At 36.5% G+C, this 27,469-nt stretch overlaps 1 protein-coding gene across 2 annotated transcripts; it reads left to right on the top strand.

The window, feature by feature from the left end:
* Nucleotides 1–282: 282 nt before the first annotated feature.
* On the top strand, nucleotides 283–27,469 carry TMX3 (thioredoxin related transmembrane protein 3). Of its 2 annotated transcripts, XM_054192057.1 has the most exons (15): nucleotides 283–383; nucleotides 644–698; nucleotides 4,446–4,485; nucleotides 5,766–5,889; nucleotides 9,650–9,695; nucleotides 11,271–11,351; nucleotides 12,774–12,873; nucleotides 13,105–13,182; nucleotides 15,381–15,447; nucleotides 18,071–18,169; nucleotides 20,250–20,307; nucleotides 21,172–21,225; nucleotides 21,548–21,604; nucleotides 25,197–25,326; nucleotides 27,352–27,469. In XM_054192057.1, the coding sequence occupies exons 1-15, from the start codon at nucleotides 338–340 to the stop codon at nucleotides 27,379–27,381; spliced, it is 1,065 nt and encodes a 354-aa protein (XP_054048032.1). In that variant the 5' UTR covers nucleotides 283–337; the 3' UTR covers nucleotides 27,382–27,469. The 2 variants fall into 2 exon arrangements, with proteins under 2 accessions (XP_054048032.1, XP_054048033.1); XM_054192058.1 differs by lacking the exons at nucleotides 15,381–15,447; nucleotides 18,071–18,169; nucleotides 20,250–20,307; ... (2 more) ...; nucleotides 25,197–25,326; nucleotides 27,352–27,469 and adding an exon at nucleotides 13,500–13,607.

Raw genomic sequence — 27,469 nt, 5'->3', positions numbered from 1 at the left:
AAACCACAGCGAAGATGACAACGTCCACCCACGCCGCCTCCGGACACCGCGTCAAGCTCTCACACACCCTCCTCCATCTCCACGCCACACCCGGGCCACCTCGCTCGAGCGGCTTTCGGCAGCGCGGAGACCCGGGATCCGGCGGGGGACCGTTACTCGTCTCAGGCAGAACCACCCCCTCCGCTTTCCCCGCGCAACCGGCCTCAGCCCGCGGAAAACGGACGGTAACGGCCGCTAACACCGCACCGCCCCGCCCCGCCCGCGCCTGCGCAGTGGGGAAAGGTCGCCGCCGCCGCGCGCCGCTTCCCTTTCCGGCCGTGCCGGGGCTCCTGTCAACATGGCAGCGGCGGGCGAGAGGCGGCGGTGCCTCCTCTGGGCGGCAGGTACCTGCTGGGGGCTGTGGCATGGCTTTTAACGGGCGGAGGGAGGGAGGGAGGGAGGAAAAGCGGTGGGCTTCGGAGGCGGGAGAAGGGCCGAGGGGAGCGGCGGGCAGCGCTGCGGCGGGCGGGGACGGGCAGCGGGGAGGACTGGGGCTGTGGGAAAGCGCTGGAGGCGTGAGGGGAGAGAAGGGCGTCCCGGTGTGGGCGAGCACCCCCGGCTCGGTGTGGAGGTCACTCACCGTGCCCTTTTCCTTAACTCGCAGTGGTTGCACATGTGGTGGCGTCGGGTGCGGGTTTTGTGGAGGACCTAGACGAGTCGTAAGTACCGGGGTGCCTTGCCTTATTACTTAAACACTGTGTGTTTTTTCGCGGGGGGATGACCCTAGGCTGACAGCTTTGTGCAGAGTGCGGTTGTCAAGAAAGCTATACTGAAAAAGTTTGTCGTTTTCTTAGCAGGAATGGCAGAAGGATTATGGCCTGTGTTAAGTAGGTGCAGCTCATGAAGCTGAGGAAGACTTAATTTTTGCATTTTTTTTTTTAAAGCTGTTATCACAGATGCTGTTGCCAAAAACATTCCTTGCTCTTTCCTGCTTTTTGGTAAATATAATGGTGGATTGATGCCTGCCCCAGATAAAAGCTGATTGCATTTAACCAAGTTCATTAGAGTTTGCAGCGTAGCTGCCACAATGAGTTGGGAGAATGAGTAAAAGTGCATTCATGCATGGCCAGAAACAGAAGAGAGAAGGAGGCCTGCAGGACTAGTTCATGGCTGCTTGAAGTGCCATTTATAGTCCAGTGCAAAAATGTGCTTTTACAGCAGATTTAGCCCTGAGACTGTGGAGGCGTTGAAATGGGTAGTCCTGCCTTTAACCTGGCTGCTAGTGTCATTGTTCGTGTACTGCCTTACTTTATCAATTTGATTATTACGTACTTGCTGTTCCCAATAAAATCTAACATTCTAAAAATGATTTTTTTTTTTGACGGATCAGCAGGTTGATATAAGGTTCTACAAAGCAACATGATTATTAGAATTGAAGTAGAAGGTACAGAAAATACTAGGGGAGGAGAAGATGGCGTTAGATGGCTGCTTTATGACAAATTGAAGTCAGTCGAAGGTGATGTTTTCATGAGGGTTCAATCCATGATAAATTGCATCATAGAGCTAAACAGTCAGAAAACCATTCACTTTTTAAACCCTATTGCTTATTCAGCTAGAACAGATAATCACAGGATCAAATGAGGTGCAGTGGAATTATGGGGGAGGGAATGGGAACATACGGAAGAGGTACCGAAGAGAGATACATCAGCGTCCCTGACTGGTGTTTAAAGTGTTGTGAAAAAGCAACTGAAGCATGGGAACTGCTTGGACTTGATTTTCAAAGCTTGTTTTTGAAGCATGCCTCATATTTTCAAAGACTGAAGATAAAGAGGATAAGTGAATAAAACAGTGTGTATCTGTGCTTCTGCATCATGTTCCCGTATCGTGTTTCCACAGGTGTAAATTTAACTGTAATTGCTGTTTTGGAGTGAAGAAGCATAATTCTGTAGTCACATGTAGTCACATATAGTCATGTAACTTTTTTGAAATAGCTGATAAAAGAAAATTCTACTTTAGAAGACTTGGATTTTTCAACTACCAAACTATACAGATGCCTGTATTTGAATTGGGAATAAGAATTAAGTGGTGAGTTTTTCAGGACAGGCTTTGTTTGGTTTTTTTTTTTTTTTTTTTTTTTTTCCTTTTTAGCTGATTGGCAAATAGTGAAAAAGGTCGGGAAAACAATTAATAAAAAATAATTGGGAGCAGTGACTGGTGCATGTATCGGTTTTCCATTTTATAAATACCTAAACATTATGGAGTTTTTGCTGTTGCTGAAAACTCTGCATTTTATTTGAATTTTGGTAGTTCCAAACAGTGCCTGCTAGCTTGAGGTGCAGGTCCCCTTCCCAACCTTACAGGATATAGGAAAACAAGTAGCAGAGAAGAACCAGCAGAGGTGCAAGTTACCTAGAATCACCCAACTGGGCTGTGAAGGGATGCAAAATAAGAGCCATGGTTCCTATCAGCTTATGCTGATTGAACTGCTGGCTGCCTCAGATCAGTACTCATCTTGCAATATTTGCTGACTTGTTCCAGTGTGATAACGAAGCAGATAAGTAACCTGACTAAGAAAAAGGAGGTATTTTTCTGTCTGTGAGGGTGCATTGGTGGCTCAACCCAGGATCAGAAGAAGCATCAGAAATGGTGCAAGGAGGGTGAGAAGGGAGATAGGGAGGAATAGAAACAGCAACTGGGTTGATTTTAAGGCCTTTGGAATTGTGGCTTTGGTCTTTAGTTTTGCTTCACGCTGGTTTCTTTTAACCATTAATGATTAAGTGGGGTGCATGGATTAAGTGGAGGTTGAGGCAACATTTGACCATGTAGTGCCAAATGTTGGGGAGTTGTATGTATTTGAGACAAATAATTTTGATTGAAGGGTATGCAACACCTGTGTCATCTTTCCACCAGTATGGTTGTGCCTGTCTCAGCTGGCAGAGAGAGGATTGCATAGGACAGTTAAAGAGAGACGCTGAAATTTTATGCTTGGAAATGTATTTACGTGGCCTAGAAACAGCACCTTCAGAAAATGCTTAATTATCTATTTGTACAGAGATTTCCATTTTTCTTTGACAGTATGTTGAACTTTCTTAATATTGTCTAATAATTTAATCATTGGCATTACCAAAACTAGAATTGAGTTTAGATAGTTGGCTTTTGTCACACTTCAGATTTTAGTTTCTGTGGAAGTTGATTAAATAGGTGCTTGTAAATGAGTGGTACAACTTGAAATTTATTATTGTGAAAACTACAGTATTTTTATAATATCTTAGGCCAAAGTTACTAAATTCCATTGGAATGTTCTGTGTCCAGAGATTTATTTTCTTTCCCTCTTTTCATTGCTGCCTACTTGTTTTATAAGATTTCAGTCTACGTTTCTCAATTGTTTAATGCTCTTTGCAATCTCCCATAACAGTCATACTGTGCCAGGGGGAGGAGAACGTTTCACTGTAAACCCTTCTTTTACAAACAAAAGGTGTTGTTATAAATGGAAGCATGGCTCAGGGTCTGATGATTCAGTAGTTGCTTTCTGCCTCTTGCATCATAACCAGTTATTTGACATTGTAATTGGAAGTTAGCTGGAGCTTCATTAGAGTTCTCAAGAGATGCTAGACTCTAACTAGTTCTTTCATTAGCTCTGTAGCACTTAGAGTGGTGAAGTAAATTTTTTTGTGAAGTGGTCAACTAAGCAATTTTGTGACTTAAAAAAACCCTGCTTCTTTCTTGTAGCAGTTTTATGTTAGACACTGCAAATACCTTTTCTGCTGTACAAGCATTTCAACCTTGGTATGCCATCAATAAAACAAAAAAGGGCTTGAATTTACCAGTGAAATGCTGAGATTCTAAGTTTCAAACAATCAGTGTTGTCATTAGGTAATGATTTTTGAGTTATTTCTTTCAAACAGTAGGCCAGCATCAGCATTAGTATTCCTTCAAGACCATTATAAATCTATTCAACTTTATTCAAAATATGATAAATGTTCTCTGATTCTGCTTACTGCCTGTGACCCATTTATAGGAATGCTGCATATTGGGAATTGATGAGTTGGGCTATAACTTCTGTTAATTGGATCTTAACTTAGAGTGTAGATCACACACTTACTATGTAATTATATATATATATTCATTTCCTTTCACAATAAATGTTACAGTAAGAATGCTGTATAATGTATTTTATAGCATGTGATGTTACTCCCAATTCTAGTCACTTTTACAAAGCCCATCTCTTACAAAAATAAAACTTACATTAAAATTCTGGCTTATTTAATTCTTAAAGTAGAAATAGTTAAGTAATGTGATAATTTGTATGAGTTTGTATTGACAGAAGTTCAGTGAAAGAAAAAAATTAATTCTTGTATCTATGGTTTTATACCAACTTAATTGCAGACTTTGCTTGTTTCACACATGCACGTCACTTATTTATTTTCAGATATATCATGTATTGTTTTTTTTTTCCCCCTTCCCAGGTTTAAAGAAAACCGTAAAGATGATATTTGGCTTGTAGATGTGAGTATATGAGAAGAATGGGAATACCTGCTAGTGGAAATCAAAACACAAAATGTACAATGCTGCACTCTGTAGTAGGGCTGCTTCATCATTTGGAAAATTGTTTGCACGTGGCGCAGAAAAATTACACAATGGTAATTCTTCTGACAGGACGGATAAGCAACCTGTCTGTATGGTTCAGGATGAACCAGGAATTAGACAGTGTGCTGGATGCAGACAGATTTCATCCTATTTATTACAGCCCTTAAAAATGGGAAGCAAATCACCTAACTCTTAAAGTCAGGAGATGATAGCCTATGTCCAGAATTTTTGCAATTCCATTCTGTAGTTATGCAAACACAAATTTGTGTTCTAGACTTCTAGCACTACAGCATCAAATATATGAGAGGCTTCTTTTACTTTTCTAACATACTTGGAAAGATTCAGTGCTCCTTATTTCAGAGGCAAGGAATTATTAAAAAGATTGAGCTTTTTTGGCAATGAGCTAAAATTCTTTTTATCTGACCCAAATATGAACTGTAATTCCCAAATTGTTTAATTCAGATTTGTGATTTTTGGGTAGGGAAAACTATATATGCTAATTCGGAACTGATCAGTAATGTATAGGAATACAAAATCCAATTTTGTCATGTTGTGACCCGATCTTGTTATACGAAAACACTGCTGTCTTCCCTATTAATTTCACTGAGGTGTTGCAGCAAGACATAGGCAAAAAGATCAAATGAAGTCTCTCAGCTCTGCTTCGCCCCAAGAAAATGGGATTGATTTTGCAGTGTGCTTGTATAAAAGTAGTTGCTGAAAAAATGAAATCCAGAGGGCAGCTTGGGGAATTATATGTGTGTGTGTGTATATATATATATATATGTATTGTCCTTCCTGTCAAAGAATAGTGTTCCCCTATTGGCAAATAAATTTGTATTCCTGGATAGATTGATTACATGATATTTTAAAAAAAAGGGAAAATTTCAAAAGATTAAAAAAAATGTTACCACACAGTCTGTTTTTAAATAAGCAATTGTATAATAGTACAGCAGTTGAATGTATTCTTTTCAAATTTGTGCTTTCATGTTAAAAGTAGCACCAAATCATAAAAGCTCTGTTTGTCACTTCAGCTTCGTAATTAACTTGGAGTGTTATTAAGACTTGAAGAACACCACAACTGGAAAAAAGCCTTACTAGTGTATATGAGGGTTAATCGTGGAATCGACTTCTCTTAATTACTTCTCTTCATTAACTTATCTTTTTTTTTTTTTTTTAAATCAAATGCATTTACATCTCAGTTTTATGCACCTTGGTGTGGCCACTGCAAGAAACTAGAGCCCGTGTGGAATGAAGTGGGTATAGAAATGAAAAACATGGGCTCTCCAGTAAAAGTTGGGAAGATGGATGCAACTTCCTTTTCTAGTAAGTATAGTTTGGTTAGGGGTAATTTCATGGCAGCTTTTGTCTTTAAACTGTTTTTAATTTTTTTCAGTAGTCATTCTTCTGTGCTGTATCATAGCAAATGCCTGCAAGCAGCCATTGGAGAACAATTTCCTGATCTTTTTCTTTCTAATAGTGACTACATGCTGTAGTATGTGTTTTTTATCACGCTTGTTTCTGCTTGTGAAGTGAATTCTTCATGAGAAATGGAAGGTATAGGATTTTCAAAGATAAACTTTTGATACACTTCTTAGAGTACTGTTATACAAGCATTTTTGTGGTGCATCTCTCGACAGCATCCAATTTTAGGTTCCTTGTATTACTTTTGGACAAGTGCTTGTGTTTTTGCGGTTACTCTTTTCAGGTAATTAGTCCTTAAGATGTTACACCAAAAGCCTGCTGAAGTCATTACATCAGTGTTGAGCCATTTTCTGCCTGTGTTTCTCTGTAAATGTCTTCTTGAAGAACCAATTTCACTTATTTTAATGCTCTCACTTCCGATAATGCCTTTCATAAGTAGTGACCTTTTCAGAGAAATCCCAAAACTTTAGATATTCAGAGAAGTGGTCTGGGTAGACATGAGAGGATTGTTGCATGCTTAACAGTATTTCCTTAGTTTTAGTGTGCTTGTTTATTGTCATTACACTTAAATCTGTGTTTAACCAAGAGGATATTTAAGATGGAAGGCACAAGGAGCAGTGGGGCCCAATTGAGATCTGTGTGTGATAAATCTCTGTTAATACATGTGATGTTTTCAGTTAATACCCACTAAACCTGATTATTCAGAATTGTTATATTTGCATAAAATATTATGCAGAACACTTTTTTTCAGTGGTATTTCGATTTTTCTGTGCTTACACATGACAGAGTTTGGTCTTTAGAGATTATGGTATCACGGAATGGTAGGGGTTGGAAGGGACCTTCAGAGATCATCTAGTCCCACCCCCCTGCCAAAGGAGGTTCACTTAGAGCAGGCTGGACAGGAATGCCTTCAGGCGGGTTTTGAATATCTCCAGAGAAGGAGACTCCACAACCTCTCTGGGCATCCTCTTCCAGTGCTCTGTCACCCTCGAAGTAAAGAAGTTTTTCCTCATATTGAGATAGAACTCCCTGTGTTCCAGCTTGTGTCCGTTGCCCCTTGTACTGTCACCAGGCACCACTGAGAAGAGCCTGACCCCATCCTCTTGACACGCGCCCTTTAGATATTTATAAGCATTGATGAGATCCCCTCTCTGTCTTCTCCTCTCCAAGCTAAACAGACCCAGGTCTCTCAGCCTTTCCTTATAAGAGAGGTGCTCCATTTCCCTGATCATCTTTGTAGCCCTCTGCTGGACTCTCTTCAGTAGTTCCCTGTCTTTCTTGAACCGGGGAGCCCAGAACTGGACACAGTACTCCAGATGTGGCCTCACCAGGGCAGAGTAGAAGGGGAGGATAACCTCCCTCGACCTGCTGGCCAAATTAAAATTATTAACGTGATCTTGTCTCAAACACCAATTTATTGTATGTAGCTTTTTCTGTAAAACCACATAAATTTGACCTCATGTTTCCTCTTAAAGATACTTATTTGCTAAAGACAAATAAATCTGGAGAATTAAAAGTTTCAAGATCATGCAACCAGGTAACTTCAAAATTGGCAATAGATTTGGTGGATCTCTAACTTCCCAGTTATGTATATCAAATTCTAAATCACATGAATTTTATAAACCCTTACCCTGTCAACTTGATACTAAATTTTTCTACTAAATTCTAGAACAGAATTGATGCTTTGTTTCTGTTCTAAAGCTCAGTTTTGCCTATTTAAAAATTACTAAACACTGCAAGCGTTCCTTTGTCCAAGTGTTTTTCTTCACAGATTTGTTACCAGTGTTGTGAAGAATAGAGTCTGATAAATCTTTTGAAAAAGTTTCGTGCTTTAATTTTGAAAGTGGAAATTTTACAACATCTGGATCTGAAAAGCTCAGTCAGCTCCGCTTAATGTCTTCCCAATCTAAAGATTCTCTGAAATCAAAGTAATTCAGCCTTGAGAATATCAGAAGGAAATGCAGCTGGGCAAACGCGTGTAACTAGGAAGGAACATGAATGGTTGACTCTGCATAGTTTGTGTTCCTAATAGGAATGTGAAGCAGTGTGAAAAATCTGAGCTTTGGGTAGCTTGTCATCAGAGAGTTGATGTCACAGCTGAACATATAAAGCATCCAATAAGTGTTTCCTCTGGTAGCTGTGTGGAATGAGGCTACAGCAGTTATATCAACAGAATAGTCAGATGGTGTGGTATCAGTTGGATTTTCATGGGGATTTGCCTCAGAAGTCCACAGAATGTGATCAAAGTAGGGATATGTCGCACCTGGGGCTAGCGTAATTGCTGCTGTTTGCCTATACTGCACTTTTCGTATGAACAAGTGGAGGTGATGATGTAAATAAGTAAGACACTTCCATGATGTTGATAGTATTTTAGTAATCTCCATGGCTGGGATGTTTAAAAAAAAAAAAAAAAAAATCAAAAATGTCTATTTTGTAGTTTTCCTGACTCTGCTCAAGAGCTGTACAAGGAGAAATTAACTGCCTATTAACAGCTTTTGTGATTGAATGTTCCAATACACATTTGAATGCATTCTAATTCTGTGGAACTAGTACAGCCATGAGAGAAAAGGATTATAATCAAATTGATCCTAGTATGCATATTTCTTAGCTTAGTCTCCTGAGCTGCTAGTTTTATTTGTAGTTCCGTGCAATTGGGATTTTGATCCAGGCAAAGAACCTTAGGGTCACACTTTCTAAACTGTTATTCAGAGCCCTGCACACAGTCCTCCCACATCTGCTGCTTTGGTACGTAGTTGGTAACTTCAGAATATTTATGTTAAAAGGATTGGATCTTGGTGCATTTTTTGCTTAGAGGTTGTTTTTCAGTAGGGTATTGCATAAGCATTTTTAGAATTTTAGACTTATTTTAGCCTTTTTTGAAGACTACTTAGTTTAACTCTTGGAAAACTCTGAATTCGCTGGAAAGTGTAGCTTAAGATGGCAGTTGCTACGTTCACAACCAAAAGGACGGTTGCAAATTGTATTCTGATTGATGGGAGTAAGATACAAGGTTTTAAACAAATGTGAGGTGGGGGAAAAAGTTCTGTGATTGTCTGCTCTGACTTTTTACCACTATAGTACGCAGCAGGTAAGTAATCATTGCTTAGAAAGTGTCTATTGCAGGTGAAATGGATGACTGTAGGCATTTACCTGTGCAGAATATGCTTTAGAAACTGACCTTTTTGTAACTACTATGGCATGATACTGCAGTTTCGTTGTTACCCGTTATTATAGCACGAGTAGTTAATTGTCTTTTATATTTCTTTTAACCATTAGTATTTACAACTCTGTATCCATGATGGCTTAATTCCTGACTCTGATATTTTCAGCCAATTGTATGTGCATATTAAATGCATACTATCTTTTGGTGAAAACTAACCAAACATGTCTATTTGGAGGATTCTCATGCCATGAGAATCTCATTCCATGAGAGGATTCTCATGCCATGACTTGTGGCATATGAATTGAGAGCCTGTGCTGGGACCCTGCAGTACCTCTGAAAGAGGTCCAAAATCTAATAATGTAGCTTCATAACAGCAGCATGTTGAAAGCAAGTAAAATAATTCATACTGAAATAAGTGGTAGGTTTTTCATTTATTTATGTTGTTTGAATAATAAACTATGTTCTTGGTTCACTTTGGCATTAACACATTTTTTTCAGGTATTGCATCTGAATTTGGAGTACGAGGCTATCCAACAATTAAGCTGTAAGTTGATGCTTTCCATTTAATTTCTAAGTCACCTATCCTACCACTGATTTCATGACTGTAAAAAAACCAATGTGCTCTCCGCTTAAAAATCCCACACTAACAAACCACAGAAAAGCCCTAAACCCAACCAAACCGAAATACTCCACCATTTCATTTTGACGTTATCTTTGATTTCCACTGGACTGATTTGCTTTGAAAATCAGTAATATGAAGTTTCTTGTTTAGAAACAGAACTTTTAATGGCAGGTTAGTAAATTTGGAATTCATTCAACTTCTGTTCTCTATGCAACTATGTAAAAGTATGTGTGTATAAATATGTGTGTATATATATTAAATTACTATTATTAAAATGAATTTAATGCACCAATTGATTCGACACCTTAAGAGTGATTCAGGCATTAAGTGCATACCTGAGTCGTCTTGTTAACTTTTGTGAGTTGCTGATTGCATTTTCTGATTTTTTTTTTTTTAACTACCTCTCTCTCCTCTTCAGTGTACCTGAAAAGCTTATGTAAATAACAGTAGTGGTTACTATACAGTGTGAAGTGTGAGAGCAGTTATTTCACAAGAGAAGTGTATGTAGTTGTTGTTTTTTTTCTTCGCATGATTAAAAAAAAAATGAGTGGAGGACAACATTTATACGAAAATACCAATCCATAATGATATTGTATGTACTTGCTTATAACAGTATAGTATATAGTCCAGTACAAGATCATGTTAAATAAAGTAATTTTGAGTACTTTTTACTATGAACACACTGGGTTTGTTAGCAGGTTATTGTTTAAACAAATTGTATTTCTAATATACATAATAAATCTTGTCAAGTTAGTTTTCTCAAAAGGTAGCAGAGATGTTTAGCTTATCTTTAAGGATGAAAAACTTCATTGGCATATAGAGGCATAGAAAATTGGTTTTATGACTATTTTTTTTCCCTGTGAGTTTCCTAAACCTACGTGGATTCAAAGAAAGCCTGCTAGAAATAGTAAAACTTAATTCAATATTCTTATAATGCAAACGTGCTGCATACCCTGTCAGCAGAATACAGTAAACTGACCAACACTTTGTGGAAGCTTAATTTAGTACATAAATTCAGAAGGTTTTGCAGGTCATGTGATACTTTTCCATTGTAAAAAAATCATTAAAGAAGTTTATATGTTTGTCTTTTACAAGGATTAATCCCTAAGTGATATAAATGCTGAATGTTTGGCGTTTGGTTTAGGTGTGTGGGTTTTTTTGTGTTATCATAAGCAAATGTTCCAAATGAGCTGTTTGTTTACAAAGTATGTGACTGCTGTGCACTAGAAAAAGATAATTGTAAAAGAAAGTTAACTATTTTTAAAATTTAGTAAATCAGATATTGCGTAAAGAAGTTTTTACTCCATAGTTGCATTGTATTGCATTATTGAGTTTTATATATTGCTGACCGCTTCTTTTATCTGACTATTGGAAAAATTATCTTGCTTGTTGTTTGCGAAAAGATGACTGTAGTAAACATGTGAAGATTGAGTAATTCTACATGTTCAGATATAGTTTAATTGATTTCAATTCTGTTCTTCTTTCTTATTTATCCAGCTTGAAAGGTGACTTGGCATACAACTATAGAGGACCTAGAACTAAAGATGATATAGTTGAATTTGCTAATAGAGTAGCAGGGTAAGTATATTCTTCTGTGAGACTGGTTTTGGTGACTTAAAATTTCTGTAGGATTTTGAGGTGGGCCAAATTTTAAATCTACATAAAAAAGAACAAGACATTGACATGAAGGTAAAAACTAGATGTACTGTACCTGTGGTTGCGTGTGAGGCTGGTGGTGAGTGGCTTGGAGAAGATAAGTAGAGACTGGCTAGTCACAATCCCTTCTTTACAGTGAAAGATCTAAGGGCTTTTCAAAGTAGTGGAAACTACGAACAAATGAAACCCATGGAAGCCAGAAACAAGAATACTGACCTAAATTTTGGCTGATACACATCATTACTAAAGCAGAATCTGTTTAATATTCAAAAGTTATCTAAAACCATTGGTTTAATATATGCTCATGCATCTGAAAAGTTAAGAACAATTGACAAGATAAGGAAATTGCTTTTACAGAATTGTTCATAACAATTTCTTCTGGCTTTTTGTTCTTTCCCTACAGTGGCCTGTGTCCTCAAAATGTTATAGACTAATCTTTGGGGATAAAAAAGAATCATATTTCTTTCCTTCAATCTTAGATACAATTAAGAAGCATTCATATAGGTACAATATTAATTATAGGTAATATTAATTATTGTTCAGAATTCTCTAGTTTAGGAATATCAGTGATCTCTAGTAATTTACCAGAATTTTGTAAATTATTTATTTCTAAGACCACATTTTCTAATTGCTGTGTTTGCATTCAGAATTTCTCTCTCAAATGACTGAAACCTTACTGTGCCTGGGGAGACCTTATTTTGGCCTTCCACTATAAAAAGACGGCTTATAAGAAAGATGGAGAGAAACTTTTTATCAGAGCCTATACTGACAGGTTAAGGGCTAGCTGTTTTAAAATGAAAGAAGGTAGATTCAAATCGCAAGTAAGGAAGATGTTTGTTGCTATAAAGGGGGTGAGACAATGGAGCAGGTTGCCCAGAAGAGCTGTGAATGCCTCATCCGTGGAAGTGTTCAAGGCCAGGTTGGATGGGTCATAGAGCAACCTGGTCTAGTAGAAAATGCCCCTGCCCATGTCAGGGAAATTGGAACTAGATGATCTTTAAGATCCCTTCCAGCCCAACCCAGTCAGTGGTCCTGTGGCTAGTAAATGGCATGCATGTTTACATCATAGCAGCCTTTTGTCCTAAGATACTAATTTCAAATTTAAGTGTGCTATATGAGGAACATGACAATTTTATTTTGGGGGATTTTTAGTGTTTTTGGTTTTGGTTGAAAATGAAATAATTTGAAAAAATAAATGAATCTGCATTGGGGAATTTAGTTTAAAGAAAAAAAAAAAACACACACTGAACTATATGGCATTTTCTTGGATATTTTTATTTGTTTGGGTTTTGCAGCTTGCAGAAACTGAGATTTTTCTTTCTCTGTTTCCCGTCTTCCCCACAGACCTCTTATCAGGCCACTTCCTAGCCAGCATATGTTCGAGCATGTGCAAAAGAGACATCGTGTACTTTTTGTGTATGTTGGTGGTGAATCTCCTTTAAAGGTTTGAAGCTTGATTAAAGTTGTTCTTTTGGCTATTTACAGATGTAGTTTAAAATATCTTCTGAAAGATTGTAATAAATTCTCATATTTTTTCTGTTTATCCAAGTTTTTTTACAATCTTGTGTCATAAATATATTTTCTAATTACTCTTTGAAGATAAGGTATGTTACAAAACTTTTGTTTGAAGCATACAAGTTCAGAAATTAAAAAAAAATAATTTGTATTTTTGCAGGAAAAATACATTGAAGTTGCTTCAGAACTAATAGTTTATACATACTTTTTTTCTGCCTCAGAAGATGTGCTGCCTGAGGTAAGCTGTTTCAGTTCCTGCACTTTCCTCCAGAAATGGTATAGTTCTCCTCATATGTAATTTGGCTGTTCTGATGGCACAGAGATGGCTTCTTAAAATATATTTGTCTTTGATAAATTTCAAACTAATTACACGGAAACATTTAATTTTTAAGTCTATATGGTTAAAGAATACAAACTAAGTTTCAATCTGTCATTGCTTTGTATTGGCCAAATTACTTGTTCAGTCATTAATAAAATTAAACATAAGATATGCAGAGCTCAACATGGACCATACAACCTGCTCAAGAAGGCAGATACTTTGATTTTTTTTTTTAGCCAATGCAAAGCTCTTATTGCTCCTGACAGCCCTTTCACCAACCACTTTTATAACTAGTTTGGCGATCTGTGGCATGGAGCACCACTGGTACCCTGATAATGAGAGAAGTGAAAAGGTAAGTTATTTTCACCTTGTGCAGAGCAGCTGATCAAAACATTAGTCTGCCCAGGGATCAACCGATGTAGTCTACTGGCTGCAGAATTCTCATGTGGCTCTTTGGAGGATTCTGTAAGAAGGAAATAATTTATAGTTAGTCACAAGGGTGGAAAAAGCTGCTATTACTGTTGTTAGTCTAACCATTGTTGCTCATGTGTTGAAGCAAAATCAAGAGACTTTTTCATTTGCTGTTATCTCCAAGTGGGACCTAAGTCTACTCCGAGCCTGATAGTGCGTGACTTTGAAATTAGTTTAGGATCAGCAGAGTGAGAACTAGCATAATTTATTTTTTTTAGGGACCTGTGTTTTCCAACATCATAGTTAGAAATGACTGAATTATAAATAGCGTATTCTTAGATTTCCAAGCGTATTCTTAGATTTCCAGAAGACTTGTATCAAAAAATACCTCAATTTGAGTATTGCTATTTGCACTTCAGCCCCAGCTGAGCAGGAAAAGTACTGTTCACTTGTACAGTGAAAAGAGTGTAAAAGGCTGGAACTCTTTGAGATTCTGTGATTGCAGGGATGTAAGCAGTGAGCTGTTTTCCCCACCAAATGTCATTTCCCACAAATGTCATGAAGTAGTGATGGTATGCAATATTCTATGGAGAGAAGCAAAAATGTTATAAAATCACTGGTTGCTAGTTGTCGTGAGGCTTTGCATGACAGTATTCACTGTTAGGCTTTGTTTTATCACCTTAGGTAATCTTGTTCCAAGCTTCGGGCATCTTCTGCGATCCATAAGCTGTACATAGACTGATTTATCCTTTAAAGATACTAAACCTTGTTTTGGGCAAATAAGAGAATAAAACATCATCTAGAATTAGCACCTTATTGCTTATTTATATGAGCTGTTACATTATAAATGTACGGCTTTTATGTTTATTTCCAGGAAAGATAATGCAGAATGATTACAGAAGGCATGTCATTTGTAAAAGCACTCACGATACTGTTCTTATGTTTCACAAACATATCAGTAGATTAGACAATTCAGCCAACTTCATCATCAAAACTAAGGTCATGATACAGTCCTTTCTTAACCATAAATGCTATTGGAATTTCAACTTAGAATGGTAGCAAGTGGTAAGGAGTTTTAAGTTCCAAGGAAAAGGTTTCTGCACCTCATAATTTTTTTGAGTATGTTGCTGACCATCCTAAATACCATGTTTAGGATGGTAATGCACGCATTCATTGTTCTGTTTGCCTGAATTAGGGCTATTTGCAGCCCTGTCTGCTGAAGCTATTTCTTTATATGCCCATCAGCCTGAACAACAGGAAATAGTCCAGATTTAATGGGACGTGTTTTCAGTGTTACTATTTTTTCTACTATGTTACTGACTGGCCATTTAGTAGAAGTAACGGTATGACAAGTATGCTGACAATAGCACGGATTGAGAACAGAGCATCATTGATAAAACCCTCAAGTTATAATCTTCTGCTTAAAGTTCATGTCCAATCAATAAAATATTCATCATGCTATTGCAGATACTAGTAAAAATCCTGCTTCATTTACATTTTATAAGACCTACCTCTCAAAAATGCATTTATGTTGTGTTACTTTTTAATATGCGGAAGCTTATACATTTATTTTAGTAAATGTATACAGAAAACACTTAAATGTACTTTGAGATTTTCCCCATTGACTACTTTTAAGATATTTTTGTTTGTTTCTTTAAAATTCTTTTAATCTTTCATGAATTAATTGAAAACCACTTCTCTTTCAGTATGTGACATTGCCTGAATTGCCTGCTGTTGTCGTCTTCAAAGATGGAACTTACTTTGTTTATGATGGTAAGGCAAAATATTTAAAGTATATATGGAGAAACTGGAACAGTTGGGATTTTTTTGAAGATTTTGTTGGGGTGCTGGGAAATTCCCTAGTTCTATGATAAATAACAGCTCCTTCATGACAGAGAAGAGAAAAAAATAATTAGTTCTTAAGGAATAAACTGCATTTGAGAAGGAAGTGGGTTTAGGAGTACTGAAGTAGAAGTGATGATGTTTACTTTGTGCTGTCAGTACATTATAGCTTCTAATATTATTGCTCTGCTAGCATTAATACACTTATAAAAGCTATCCCATCACTCAGTGTCCAAATTCATGATATGCAAAATAGAAGAAAACTCTTGCTGAAGAGGAGTCACATGTAAGATGACTTTACAGTTCCAAACAGTTAATCATATTTTCTCTAAGTGCTCTTCCTGACAGTCAGATCTCTCTCTCTATTGAAGTTAACTTGACTTTTTTTTTTCAGATGTGTACTCTGCTCAGAGATCACATAAAAGGGTCCATTTTGAGCTTTCTGTGCCTTGGCAATACAAGCCGTATACTTTCTTAGTACAGCAAGCCTTCCTTCAAAAACTGTGAAGGAAGAGGAAACTGATTCTGCTTTTATTCCCAATATTAAAATTTGGAGGGCCATAACTAATAGCTTTCAGCATATGAGACTTTCACGTTTGTGTTACTTGGATATTGGAAGTGGGAAGGGATCAGACAGCATAAGGTCTCCCTGTATGGCTGAGAGGGCATACTGTGCGTACATAGAACAGTTGACTGTTTTTCCTCTTCCTGAAAGTGTCTCTCACAAAAAAGGCTAAGGAGATGTGGACTTTTGTCACTGAAGCAGTAAATTAACAATTTTGACTTGATAAACTACTTTGACTGCTTTGTTCAGTGAGTAGACTGTAAAATGGACACCTGAGACTAGTAGTGTGTCATAACACCACTGACAGTAGTACACCTGCCATTTATATAAAAAATGTATATCCATAGGTATGGATATCCATAGATAAATACCAGATTATACTCTATCCCGTAAAGCCCATGCTTTGTAGTCTGTTAGATGCATGCACACACACATACTTATATATGCATATAATGGGTTGGCTTATAGGTACACTGCTTATTTACAAAAACATCTACTCTTGGTTTGGATTGTTTTAAAGGCAAGTTTTTACCTTAGGTTGTAGACATACAATTCAGATTATTCTGCTCTTTTAATTTCTGAGGATCAGTAGTACTACAGCAAAATACTTCAGATGGGCCATCAAGGATAGTCTTTGTGATTTCATAGAGTGGCTGTACTTGTCTGCCTCTTCAGTCTGTTGTTTTACCAATCTTCCTCTAGTTAAAAATTCACTCTACAGCCTCCTTGATTTGCATTTTTTTTTTTTTTTTAATGGGCCTGGAGAGGGAAACCTTGTCAGAGAGAAACACTTCTGAATTGCTTTTTGCTGTGTGACCTGCTTGCTTTTTCCACATCTTTCAAAACAAACACAAAACTCGTAATAATCCAGGCTTCTTATTTACTTTGTAAAAATTTTGCTCTTTTATAATGTACTAGAAACATCATTGTAAATCAAACAAGTTATAAAGATGCAGTATAAGAAATTGGATAAGGTTATATGTACAACTGTTATGATTGGGCTGAAATTTTAAGAGCTTACTGTAGGAAAAAGGTTCAGCAAAATCCATTTCAATGCTCTGGCCTTGTCTGCTGTTTTGATTTGGATTTTTTATATTTTCCTTCCCCACAGCATGGGAATAGGATGCAGATCTATGGGAAGCTTTATGCTTGGAATTGCTTGTTACAATCTTATGACAATTGTTAACCTGAAGTTGATGATAATTCATTCTATACAATATGATTTAACAGAAATGTATTTATTTGATGTGCATTTATATGTGTGTGTATATATATGCATCATATATATGTTTATATATATTTTTCTTTTTCTTTTTGACTCGGGATTAAGATCTAATTATCATGGTGTTGCTGCTATGTGTTAGAATTTGATACAGGTTGAAGCATCTAGCGTGTGAAACTGTAACCTTCAATATAACTGATTCTGAATCATACGTAAATATTTGTTCGTTTACATTCACAATGCTGTTAATGCATCTACTTTGTCCTGACTTCTTTCCATTTCTTTTAAGGACTTTCACAAATACTGCTTTCTGTATTTTTGTATCTTCACTTTGTTTGAAACTTGATCCTCCTTCCCCCCCCCCCCCCCCCCCCCCCCAAAAAAAAAAAGAAACAGGGATTGAAACTATTCCTTTCTGCACTGGGTCACATTATCTTCTAGAATAGCATTGTTTATCCTTGATTTGGGAAAAAAAATAATAATCAAATCAGCTTTTCTTGCTTTGGTATAACACACTTACTTTTTGTTCAACAATTGAAATTGCTTCAGAAGTTTTAAGACTGAAGAGAAATATCCAGAAATGTGTGAGATCTTGTCTAACAACAATAAAAGGAAAAAAAGGGACAAAATTGTGTTTGCCTTTATAGTACTGAAAGAAATAAATCTGATGCCCATCTGAAAAAAAAAAAAAAAAAAAAAAAAAATAAAATTTAAAATGCATTATGTGCATTTAACTTACAGCATTTTTATTTTTTTTTCCTTTTTAGAGTATGAAGATGGTGATTTGTCATCTTGGATAAACAGAGAAAGATTTCAAGGTTATCTTAATGTGGATGGCTTTACGCTGTATGAACTTGGAGATACAGGTGAGATGGTGTTACCACTGAACTCTTCGGCATCTTTTGTACTTATCACTAAGAGAAATTAAAAAGCACTAAGAACGTGGTTTTTTTTAAACTTCAAAAATTAATTAATCTCAGAGTTAGAGTTGATAGTGACAATCTTTTTTTGATGTTGATGAGACCTGTTCTATTGACTAGAAGCTTCAACCAAAGCCTACACTAGTCCTTTCCTCAGAACATAAAAATTCATGTGTGTAATCCTGTAGTATTCACAAAAAAATTAGTAGAACTTTTAATATACAAGCAGCTTAGGTTTTGCATAAATTACATATTAACTTTTGGAATACCTACAGGGATTTTTAGGACTAGATTTGGAAGTATCAAATATGGATGGTTTTATATGTCTTACATCTAACGGATTCAGGTATCTTTAAAGTAGATATGGTAAGGAAGGGAGGAGAGCATGTGCCGAAGTGGACCTGTGCTGGAATACTTTAGCTTTTCTCTAGTAAAATTTTTAGCAAGCTAAATGAAAACTTTGCAGCCAAGTGACTTCTTGAATAGGCAAATGACTTGTGCTGCTTTTAAAATATACATACTCTGAAGTAGCAGAAGAAATGCTGGAAGTTGTGATTTTTCCAGGCCGGGATACCTTATAATCTACATTCCATTTCCAAAGAAAGAAGTTTATATTCAGTGCAACATTGAGTTTTAAAAATTATGAAAGACCATGCTTCTTACATGTTTGTCAAACTAATAGTGTTACACCTACATTTTAAAAGGTTATTTACAGAAGTGCTGTTACAAATTATTTAAATGTGGCATATTTCTTCGTGATATGTTTTCGTCTAACAATTCCTCAAATTACCAAAAAAAACACCCCAATTTTGAGCTTATTAATACAATGGAGAAGCCATCATTTATTTTTAAGAGCTTTATGGATACATACATAGTACCTGGAATTCATCTGCATCTTCTTTCTGGTATAAAAAGTAGTTGTCTCCTAGTGTACTAGGTAATGTCTTAGGGTGTGAAAGGAAATGGAAAAAGTGAGGATTGAGGTATGGAAGAAGCGTGGATGTGGGGGAAAGCTATTGCTATTTCACAAGAAAGCTTGGGAATGAATCGTTCTTGCCTGCCCTCAAAACTCTTCAGTATTACTTGAACAAGAGCAAGTCTCTCTTTTTGACAGGAATTCTTCCTGTGGCATGGTAATAGGAAGGAATTGAGCAATAGGTTGGCTTGGTGGGGAGGGTTTTAGGTGAATCATGGCGTCTAGAGAGACTTAACAAACTGTTCTTCTGCACTCTTGAGACTTTCATTAATCCAGCTGATGACTACACTGTTAACAGATCTGCTTTCCTAACAGGAAGTGCTTGCTGTGGAGAACATTTGGCCAGGTTTCTAAACATATTTTGATCTGGCTCAATTTAGGAGGCTTTATTATTTTTTTTTTTCTTTTAATCAGAAAAACTTCAAAAAGTGAGTCCTGAAAAGATCAGTATATTCTGGTGTTTGGTCTTTAAGCTCCTCTTGGTCTTTAAGCTCCTCTGACAGAGGTCTGTGAGCTAAGTTGTTTTGTTGGTTTTTTTTCTGATGTAATGAATTCTGGGATTTGCCAGTAAGTTTTCCATGTTTTTTTTTTTTTTTTCCACAAGGATAATACTCCAAACTTTCAATATTGTTAAAAATAGTTGGTACTGAATCCGTACAATAGTGATTCAGTCACTTAAAATCAGCTTGTAAATGCCATTGCATGATAAAGTTATTCATAGCCTCATATTTAGGTATATGCAAATAATGCAGCTTGGGTAGGGAATTCATTTTTATCTGTGGTTTTTCCCCTTTTAACTTCTTTCTATAGATAGGCTTTTCATAGAACGATAGTGGAGTGGCATTAAGCAACATCTAAATTTATTTTCAGTATCTTTAAGAAAACCACAGTTTGGTCAGCTAGAAGAGGCTATTTGGTGTCAAGGTTGGCTTATACCTAAAACTAATTCCTGTCCCGGGAGTGTGTCTGATCTTCCAGGGTGGAGTATTTTCCATCTGAGAATGTGTGTTTCTCTTCAAATGGTTTCAAGTATTTTATTCTTTATTTTAGGAAAACTTGTGGCTATTGCAGTCATTGATGATAAAAACTCTTCAGTGGAACATACCAGGTACAGAAATGGGTGTTGGTGATGCTATGGGAGAAATGTGCTGGTATGACATAGAGAACTTTGGAAGTTTCTTAAATACCCAGAAATGCTAGGCTAAATTAATGATTTTAACTTGTGGATGATCTCTAATTTATGACTTCAGCCTACTGAATTTACTTAGTTTATGGCTCTGTTGAAGCACATGCAAGTTCAATGAGATGGTGGGATTTCAGTATCACTCTTCTGCCATTTGTTAATGAGATCACAGGAACAAACAGTGATCGCATAGCTTTTTAAAGCTATTGTGTCACTTTTTAAACTTAGACAAGAGTACGTGAGTTCAAATGACTTCGAGATGAACTTAGTAAGTTTAAACAAATGACTGTTCTTCAGCTCAGTTGCATGAAAAATAAATTTAGTGGTGCTTATATATTGTCTGTGGAACTTATGTTAAGAAGGGACATTTTCATTTGGGTTGGAATTTGCTGAAGAAACTGTGAGGAACAAGACCTTCCCCTGTCCCTTTCTCATTGCATACGTAATCAGACTAAGAAAATATTATTCAAGTACTGAGTATGCTATTTTCCCAGGTCTTTTTGGATTTTCTTCAGAGCCAGAGTGCTGCATCTTCGGAAGGCGATAGATGGAGTGAAGCAGCCTGTCTGTCTGTCTGTGCTTTTCTTGTGTTGAGAATATGTGATAGTTAGCCTTTCAACCCTTAGAAACCAAGCAAGATGAGCGAGGTGTTTTTTGGTAATGGAATAGGGAGTTGTTATCATTAATGAGGTACTATTTGCTGCTTACTGGGGAAATCTCAATGTTTATTGTTTGTATTTTGACAGAGTATATCCTGGTTTATCAATGTCACTTTTTTTTTCCCTCCAGACTAAAAACTATTATTCAGGAAGTTGCTAGAGATTATCGGGATCACTTTCACAGGTAGGCATACATGGTGCTACAGTATCTTAAATGAACTTCTGCATTAACCTTTTGAAGACAGCAGTCTTTTTCTTTGTCTCTACATAAAAAATGTTATAGTACCTGTTTTTATATTCATATACTGATGTTTAATAAGACCATTCCATAAACTGAATGTTTTGGGATGCTGACTGTCCTGTAGATCATCAGTTTTTGAAGTATATTGCTGAGTGTGTGCTCTCATATACAGTTATAGCAAAAATATATAAGGAAGAACTTTTGTTGAAACCCATTACTCTGTTTTCTTTTTCATCCATTCTGCTTTTCACTGCTTCTCTTACAGGGATTTCCAGTTTGGCCATATGGATGGAAATGATTACATTAATAGTTTACTAATGGAGTAAGTAAATGCTTATTTGAATATTCTTTCTTCTCTTGTATTTGTTGCTAAGTATATTTAATTGAAAACAATCTTCTGAAGAATTCTTGCTTTTCATGGGTTAAGAAAAAATAAATCAGCATGTAACATAGTATCAGTTGTTTATTAAATTAAATTGCATAATTTAATAATAGAATTGTGGATTACTGATAGTGCTGATTGGCAAAGCTTATCTTTTAGGTCTGTTTTGTTAAATTAATTATTCTATTAGAACTGGGTTGTTTTTTTCCTTTACGAAATTATACAGGGCACTAGATAAGTTAAAAGTTACGTCAGTTTGTAACAGGAAATGTAAATAATGGTGATGCATTATCTATATTTTTATTTCTGGAGAGGCACATTTCATTCTTAATGCGTTTTTAAGACTGATGCATAGAAATATGCTTCTGCAGAGAAGCAGCATAAAATGCACGGAAAAGGCTGTCTGCACTTGATATATACGTGGTACATTTTGAAATATATAAGTAGTTTAACAAGATGCTTGATATTTTCCCTTATTATGACCCTTGTCTAAAAATGCATAATTAGAAATTTAAGTTGCTTGCATTTACAGTACTTTTGCGTTTTGAGTGAGAGAAGGGAGAAACAGGGGTCAATATGCCAGCTCTGTAAGTTTTCCAGACCCCTTTCTTGGGGATTAAAGCACAAACAAAGCATGTGTTTGTGCCCCTAAAAGTTCTGGGAGCTTCATGGGGTCTCTGGAGGCACAAGGTCTGTATTTCTATGGAATGTCTGTAGATTGACATCTGAATAAAATTAATTTAAAAGCGGCTGTCTTGCAATTGAAGTTAAGTGATATGATTGATCTAGTGCTTTATAGCTGCCAAGAGTGAGAGCTTCCTCACTTCATTATTGCTTCTCCTGTGCAGGATCTTATGTCTGACTATCTGCTGAGCTGTTTTAGCCTGTTTATCCAGCAGAAAAGTGTTTGCTTTTTTGGCTAGGCGAGTAGGGGATTTACTTTGCTGATCCAGCTAAACCCTTAAATGTCTTCCCATATATTCTACTGAGTACCAGAACTGATGTGCAAACAAACAGTGGGGGGGATGAGGTCCCTGGAATGATGAAAAAGAAGGGAAAGAAGACAGAACTGCCACTTACAGCGGTAGTGATCTGATAGTAGTGGCAAAATTTGTTCAACTGGATTGTTTAACTTAATCTGCAAAATGCCTGATTTTATAATTTGTAGTATATGGGAAGTTGCTTTTTCAGTACTCACAGGCTTTTAATTATTTTCTAAACAGAGTGTGTACGTTTCCAGCATAAGTGGAAAGCGGCAAAAGAAAGCAAAATACGTTCAGTAATCTAAGTAGCTGCTGTGGCTACTTGAGTAATTCGAGTAAAACCGTATTGCAACTGCTTCAGTTTTCCACTAGATGGCAGCAAGTGAAAACAGAAAAAGCCTCCGGAATAGGGAGCAATCTATTGCAGAATACTTTTTTACTGTGCACATGGGAACACATTCTCTTTCTTCACAAAGACAAAGTATTGTATAATTCGTGGGGGTAGTAGTAGCAATAGTCCCTGACAGAAGTACACTTATGAACTTGGCTGTAACTTCGTTAGTAAGCGTTATAATTTATTTGTCTCTTCAGCAGTGGATGAACATGCTTTTGTCAGATTTAAAATGATATAGTTAAAACTATGCACAAACGAAGAAAACATAATATTATTTTTTTTTACTGAAAGCAAAACTACAGCTTTGTGTAAGCTAAGGTATATAGCAATATTGAAATGTCAACTATAGATGTATTTAGAGTATTAATTTCTCAGCTCCTGGAAGAAACATATTAAATGTGTTTTTATGAATCTCTGTATAGCATATAACATTTGTATATGGAGTTTATCTTTCAGCTGCTCTACAACCAACTCCAAGAACCTCAGTTACCAGACTGTTAATTACAATAGAAGCACTTTTTTCTTTAGGGGTGGGGGTGAGGGGTGGATCTTTTCTGCATCCAAATATTAAAACTTGTTCTGTTTTGGCTGGGATGAGATATTTTGGCAGAGGCTGATAACTTGTACCAGGCACTTGCAAAAACACCTGACTTGGTTTGATTGTCTCCTACTTATATTTCTTGTTTCTTCCTAATAAATAGAGAGGAAAAATGTTAAGGGAAGATTTGTATGTCGAGACTCTTATGTTGCAGGTTGTCTCTGTTGACAAGGTTTTGTTGTTTGGTTGTTGTTGTCTTTTTTAAAGTTCTTTTGAAAGGATGAAATTATTTTGTTACCCCTGTAGTTGGCCTTACATTTTCTGAGGTGCCACCATGCTTTCAACTTGATTACTGGTAAAATGGTGTGCACCTTAAGTCTTAAAATATCCAGTTTTCTAGGAGTTTAGAAAACTTTCGTTTATAAGTATTAAACTTGTCAACTTCTAGCTTTGGAATTGAATTTAAGTTAAAAAACAAACAAAACGCCTAAGGCATGTGAAAGTTTAGAATAATTTATGACTTACAAGAAAAGTGGTAACATTGAATAAATGCTAAACAATATTTTTGTGAAATAATTGATTATGGATTGATAGCCACAGTTAAGGCTGAAATCACAGAATCATAGAATGGTTCAGGTTGGAAGGGACCTTAAAGACGATCTAGTTCCAACCCCTCTGCCCGGAATAATCATCAATATTGCACGGATTACAAATATTCATGGGTGTGGCACTATTAGACAAGAGTGAAAATGTAGAAAAACAAGATCTGCACTGCTTCTGCTGTGAGGGCAAGCCACATAGTATTGAAATTCATTATTGACGGAACTGTATAAAAATAGTAAAGAGTACAGGAGTTTTTTCACCTTATTTAATGTATTTTAAATCTTGCTTGCTGAACAGTGTACTTACGCAGTGTTAAATTTTCCTAAACCTGATCTAATTTTGGATTTAGTGCTACTTTGAACAGTAGATTATACTGGTTTATCTACAGAGATAATTTCTAATCGTTTTTTTTTCTTTCTGATTCTGTGATACTAAACAATGCTTATGCATGTGAAGGTCAACTGCTGAGTAATAATTGTTTAAAAACACTGTAGCTTATCTGCCATATGTAAAAGCAATATAGTAAAACTTTGGTTGCCATGGCTTATTCTTTTGGCTTGACAGGTAGAGGTTGATTGATAGAGCTAATCAGTTGGACCATGGCTGTATGAGGTTGAATTTTTGGATTATACTTTTGCCTTTGTGCACTAAAACACTTAAATGTTGTGCTAATAGTACATTTCAAATACAAGACTACTGTCTGCGATCTCTTGCTAATTATTAAGTCATAAGGTATCTGATTTGCAGTCACTATGGTTATGTAAAATGCTGTAAGCTTCAATAGCATCACTGGCACAAATGTGAAGGAAAAATATTCATGAGAAACATGCTCGTACCATTCAGGTGAGTCTTTCCTCCCCTCTTGCTTTAAGGATTTGCTATATGGAACACACATGAAGTGGAAAATTAATGGATACCCTTTAAAATGGTGTGGGAATTATTTGAATTGCAGTGTTTTACATGGTAGTTCTAAACTATCTAGTAGTGTCTAAACTATCTGTTTTATGTTTCCAGTGACTTGACAATCCCTACTATTGTTGTATTGAATACCTCCAATCAGCAGTATTTTCTACCAGATAGGCACATTGAGAATACAGAAGACATGGTTCAGTTTATTAACAATATCTTGGATGGTACAGCTGAAGTAAGTCTTCATTGTGATTTGGAATATGTTGGTTGGTATTTATTTCCTTGATGCTAAAGTAGGGAAAAAAAATTGGTTACTCTGATTGTTATGCCATGTGTTTTGTCTTCCTGTCTTGGGTGCCGTCAGTGAATATGTGATTCTGAATTCTTGAGATGTGCCATTGCTCACTGTTGTGACTGCAGAACCTTTTGTAGAAAGCAAGAGGGTTTTTGTTCGTAGCGTAATGTTAGCCGACTTCTCTTGATATTCCTTTTACAGGTGTCACTGGTAAATGGAGAGCTTTTTATTCATCTCCTGGTTTGCTTTAAATGCATTTGTTTAAAATGTCTCTTCTTTATAGTGCACAATTCAACTCTACCCTTTCTTTTGGACAGTAAATTAATAAATTAAATAGCTTGATGAATGATAGGTTCCGATTAAAAAATTAGTGTAGTACAGACACAAGCTTACCCCTCTGTCTCTGCTCTAAAACTAAAAATTAGCTGTCTTTTGTTAAGACAACAAAGTTAATAAATCCATCTGGAATTGATAGGTTGGACAATTTTTTAGTGTTGGCAAAAGAAACTCAGGTTTGCTTATTCCCTCAGTGTACTGTAAGTTGGACAGAAGGCTGTGTTGCTTGGATGAGGAAAGAGATCATGGATCAGAGCTTTCATTTGCATTTGTGGGGCATGAAGACTTTGCAACAAGGAGGGGCAGGGCTAACAAATCATTTGTCTGCCTCCTGGGAGAAGCCTGATTTGGTTTAAGCCCCAATTCACAGTATATTGAATGTTTACTGTGGTAGCTGAATCCTACTTTATGTTACGCCAGCAGTTTTAGGTCATCGTGTGGTTACGACAAGTAAATCGTTTCAGTCACATGGGGTACTTTGGTTTATTTGATCTGACAAACTGATGTAGCAACATAATATAGGTGGATTTGCTTGCTCTTCATGACTTTGCTGGTCATGCTTCCAGTTGCAAGGTGAGGGATATTCCTGCAATTTATTTGGTGGTTCTTTGTTCCTCAGTTCTCACTTTTTTTAATGCTTTGTTAGTTGTATTAATTGTTTTAAAAACATCTATTTGACTCTATTTAAATATATCTTTCTGATTGAAACCACAAATTAAATTGGTTTCTGTCTGTTTTTTAACTTTGAGGAAATATGTTTGTGATGCCTTCTGTTTTTTGCCATGGTGTCACTTAGGTCTTTCGACCTTTTTTTTGCAGTATTTCAGTTAGAAAGATTAAAGGCCTGTCTAAATTCGTATCTCTCTATATATGTGAGAGTGCTAATACAAGACAGACAATACAGAATGTGACTTCATTTAAGCTAAATAGTGTCTGTAAACATAAAATGGCACTACTCTGGGTGCGTTCAGGGCCAAGAAGATGTGGAGCTGTTGAGGAATGACAGTCTTTAAAGTATACCGATAAACGAGTAATAGGATGCAGACTTTCTGAACCACAGTGAAATTTCTGAGAAGTAGGACATTTCCCCCCCCCCCTTCCTTGGGAAATGTTGGATTATTCACCTTGACTTTCTTGTTATTTTCTGTAAGGTCCTATAGGTAGCCTTCTGCGAGCCTGTTTCATCTTTGTAGGGGGATTGGTCGCGGTCAAGTGCTGATCAGTTAACTTTCCAAAATGTAGATTTTTCTTCCCATTTGTTTCTCTGGCAACTCAGGGCAGGTGAAAACTGGTCCTATTAGACAAATTATCTTTGGATTCATTTAGTTATTCTGAAGACTGCTAAATTAGGTGGCAATGTAGGCATAGTGTGTTATTGCTTTACATAAGTTTTCCTTATTACGTCTTTATATCTTCTTGTTACTTGGTTCTTAGATTTTTCTAATTGCCTCTGTCAAAATCCATAAATAGGTATCTATCAGCTGCACTGTTAAAGTTTGCACTGATTGTTTAAAACAATTGTGAGAGGATTTTTCATCAGACTATTGAAATGTTTATCCGTGCTTGAGAAGTTGGAGTGTCTGGGCATCATGAGATGCAAGAATAATTACTTTTCATTTCCTTCTAAAGGGACTTAAGATTGCAAGGTCTGAAGAATGAACTTTTGGAATCATAACTGAAAAGTGTCAGCAGTTTTGACATGGTTCCATTTGAAATTTCAGGCACAAGGTGGTGATGGACTTCTGCA

The sequence above is a fragment of the Rissa tridactyla genome, chromosome 2 (genome assembly GCF_028500815.1).
Source record: "Rissa tridactyla isolate bRisTri1 chromosome 2, bRisTri1.patW.cur.20221130, whole genome shotgun sequence".
Classification (NCBI taxonomy): Eukaryota; Metazoa; Chordata; class Aves; order Charadriiformes; family Laridae; genus Rissa; species Rissa tridactyla.
Note: the sequence above shows the minus strand (reverse complement) of the source record. Positions and strands in the feature narration are given on the sequence as shown.

What these genes read in the sequence shown, in the direction of transcription:
- TMX3 (XM_054192057.1), top strand. Translation starts at nt 338, where the DNA reads ATGGCAGCGGCGGGCGAGAGGCGGCGGTGCCTCCTCTGGGCGGCAG. An exon ending in GTGGTGAATCTCCTTTAAAG is followed by an intron (nt 12,874 to 13,104) that starts GTTTGAAGCTTG and finishes GTATTTTTGCAG; the next exon opens with GAAAAATACATTGAAGTTGC. An exon ending in TCTTCAGTGGAACATACCAG is followed by an intron (nt 20,308 to 21,171) that starts GTACAGAAATGG and finishes TTTTCCCTCCAG; the next exon opens with ACTAAAAACTATTATTCAGG.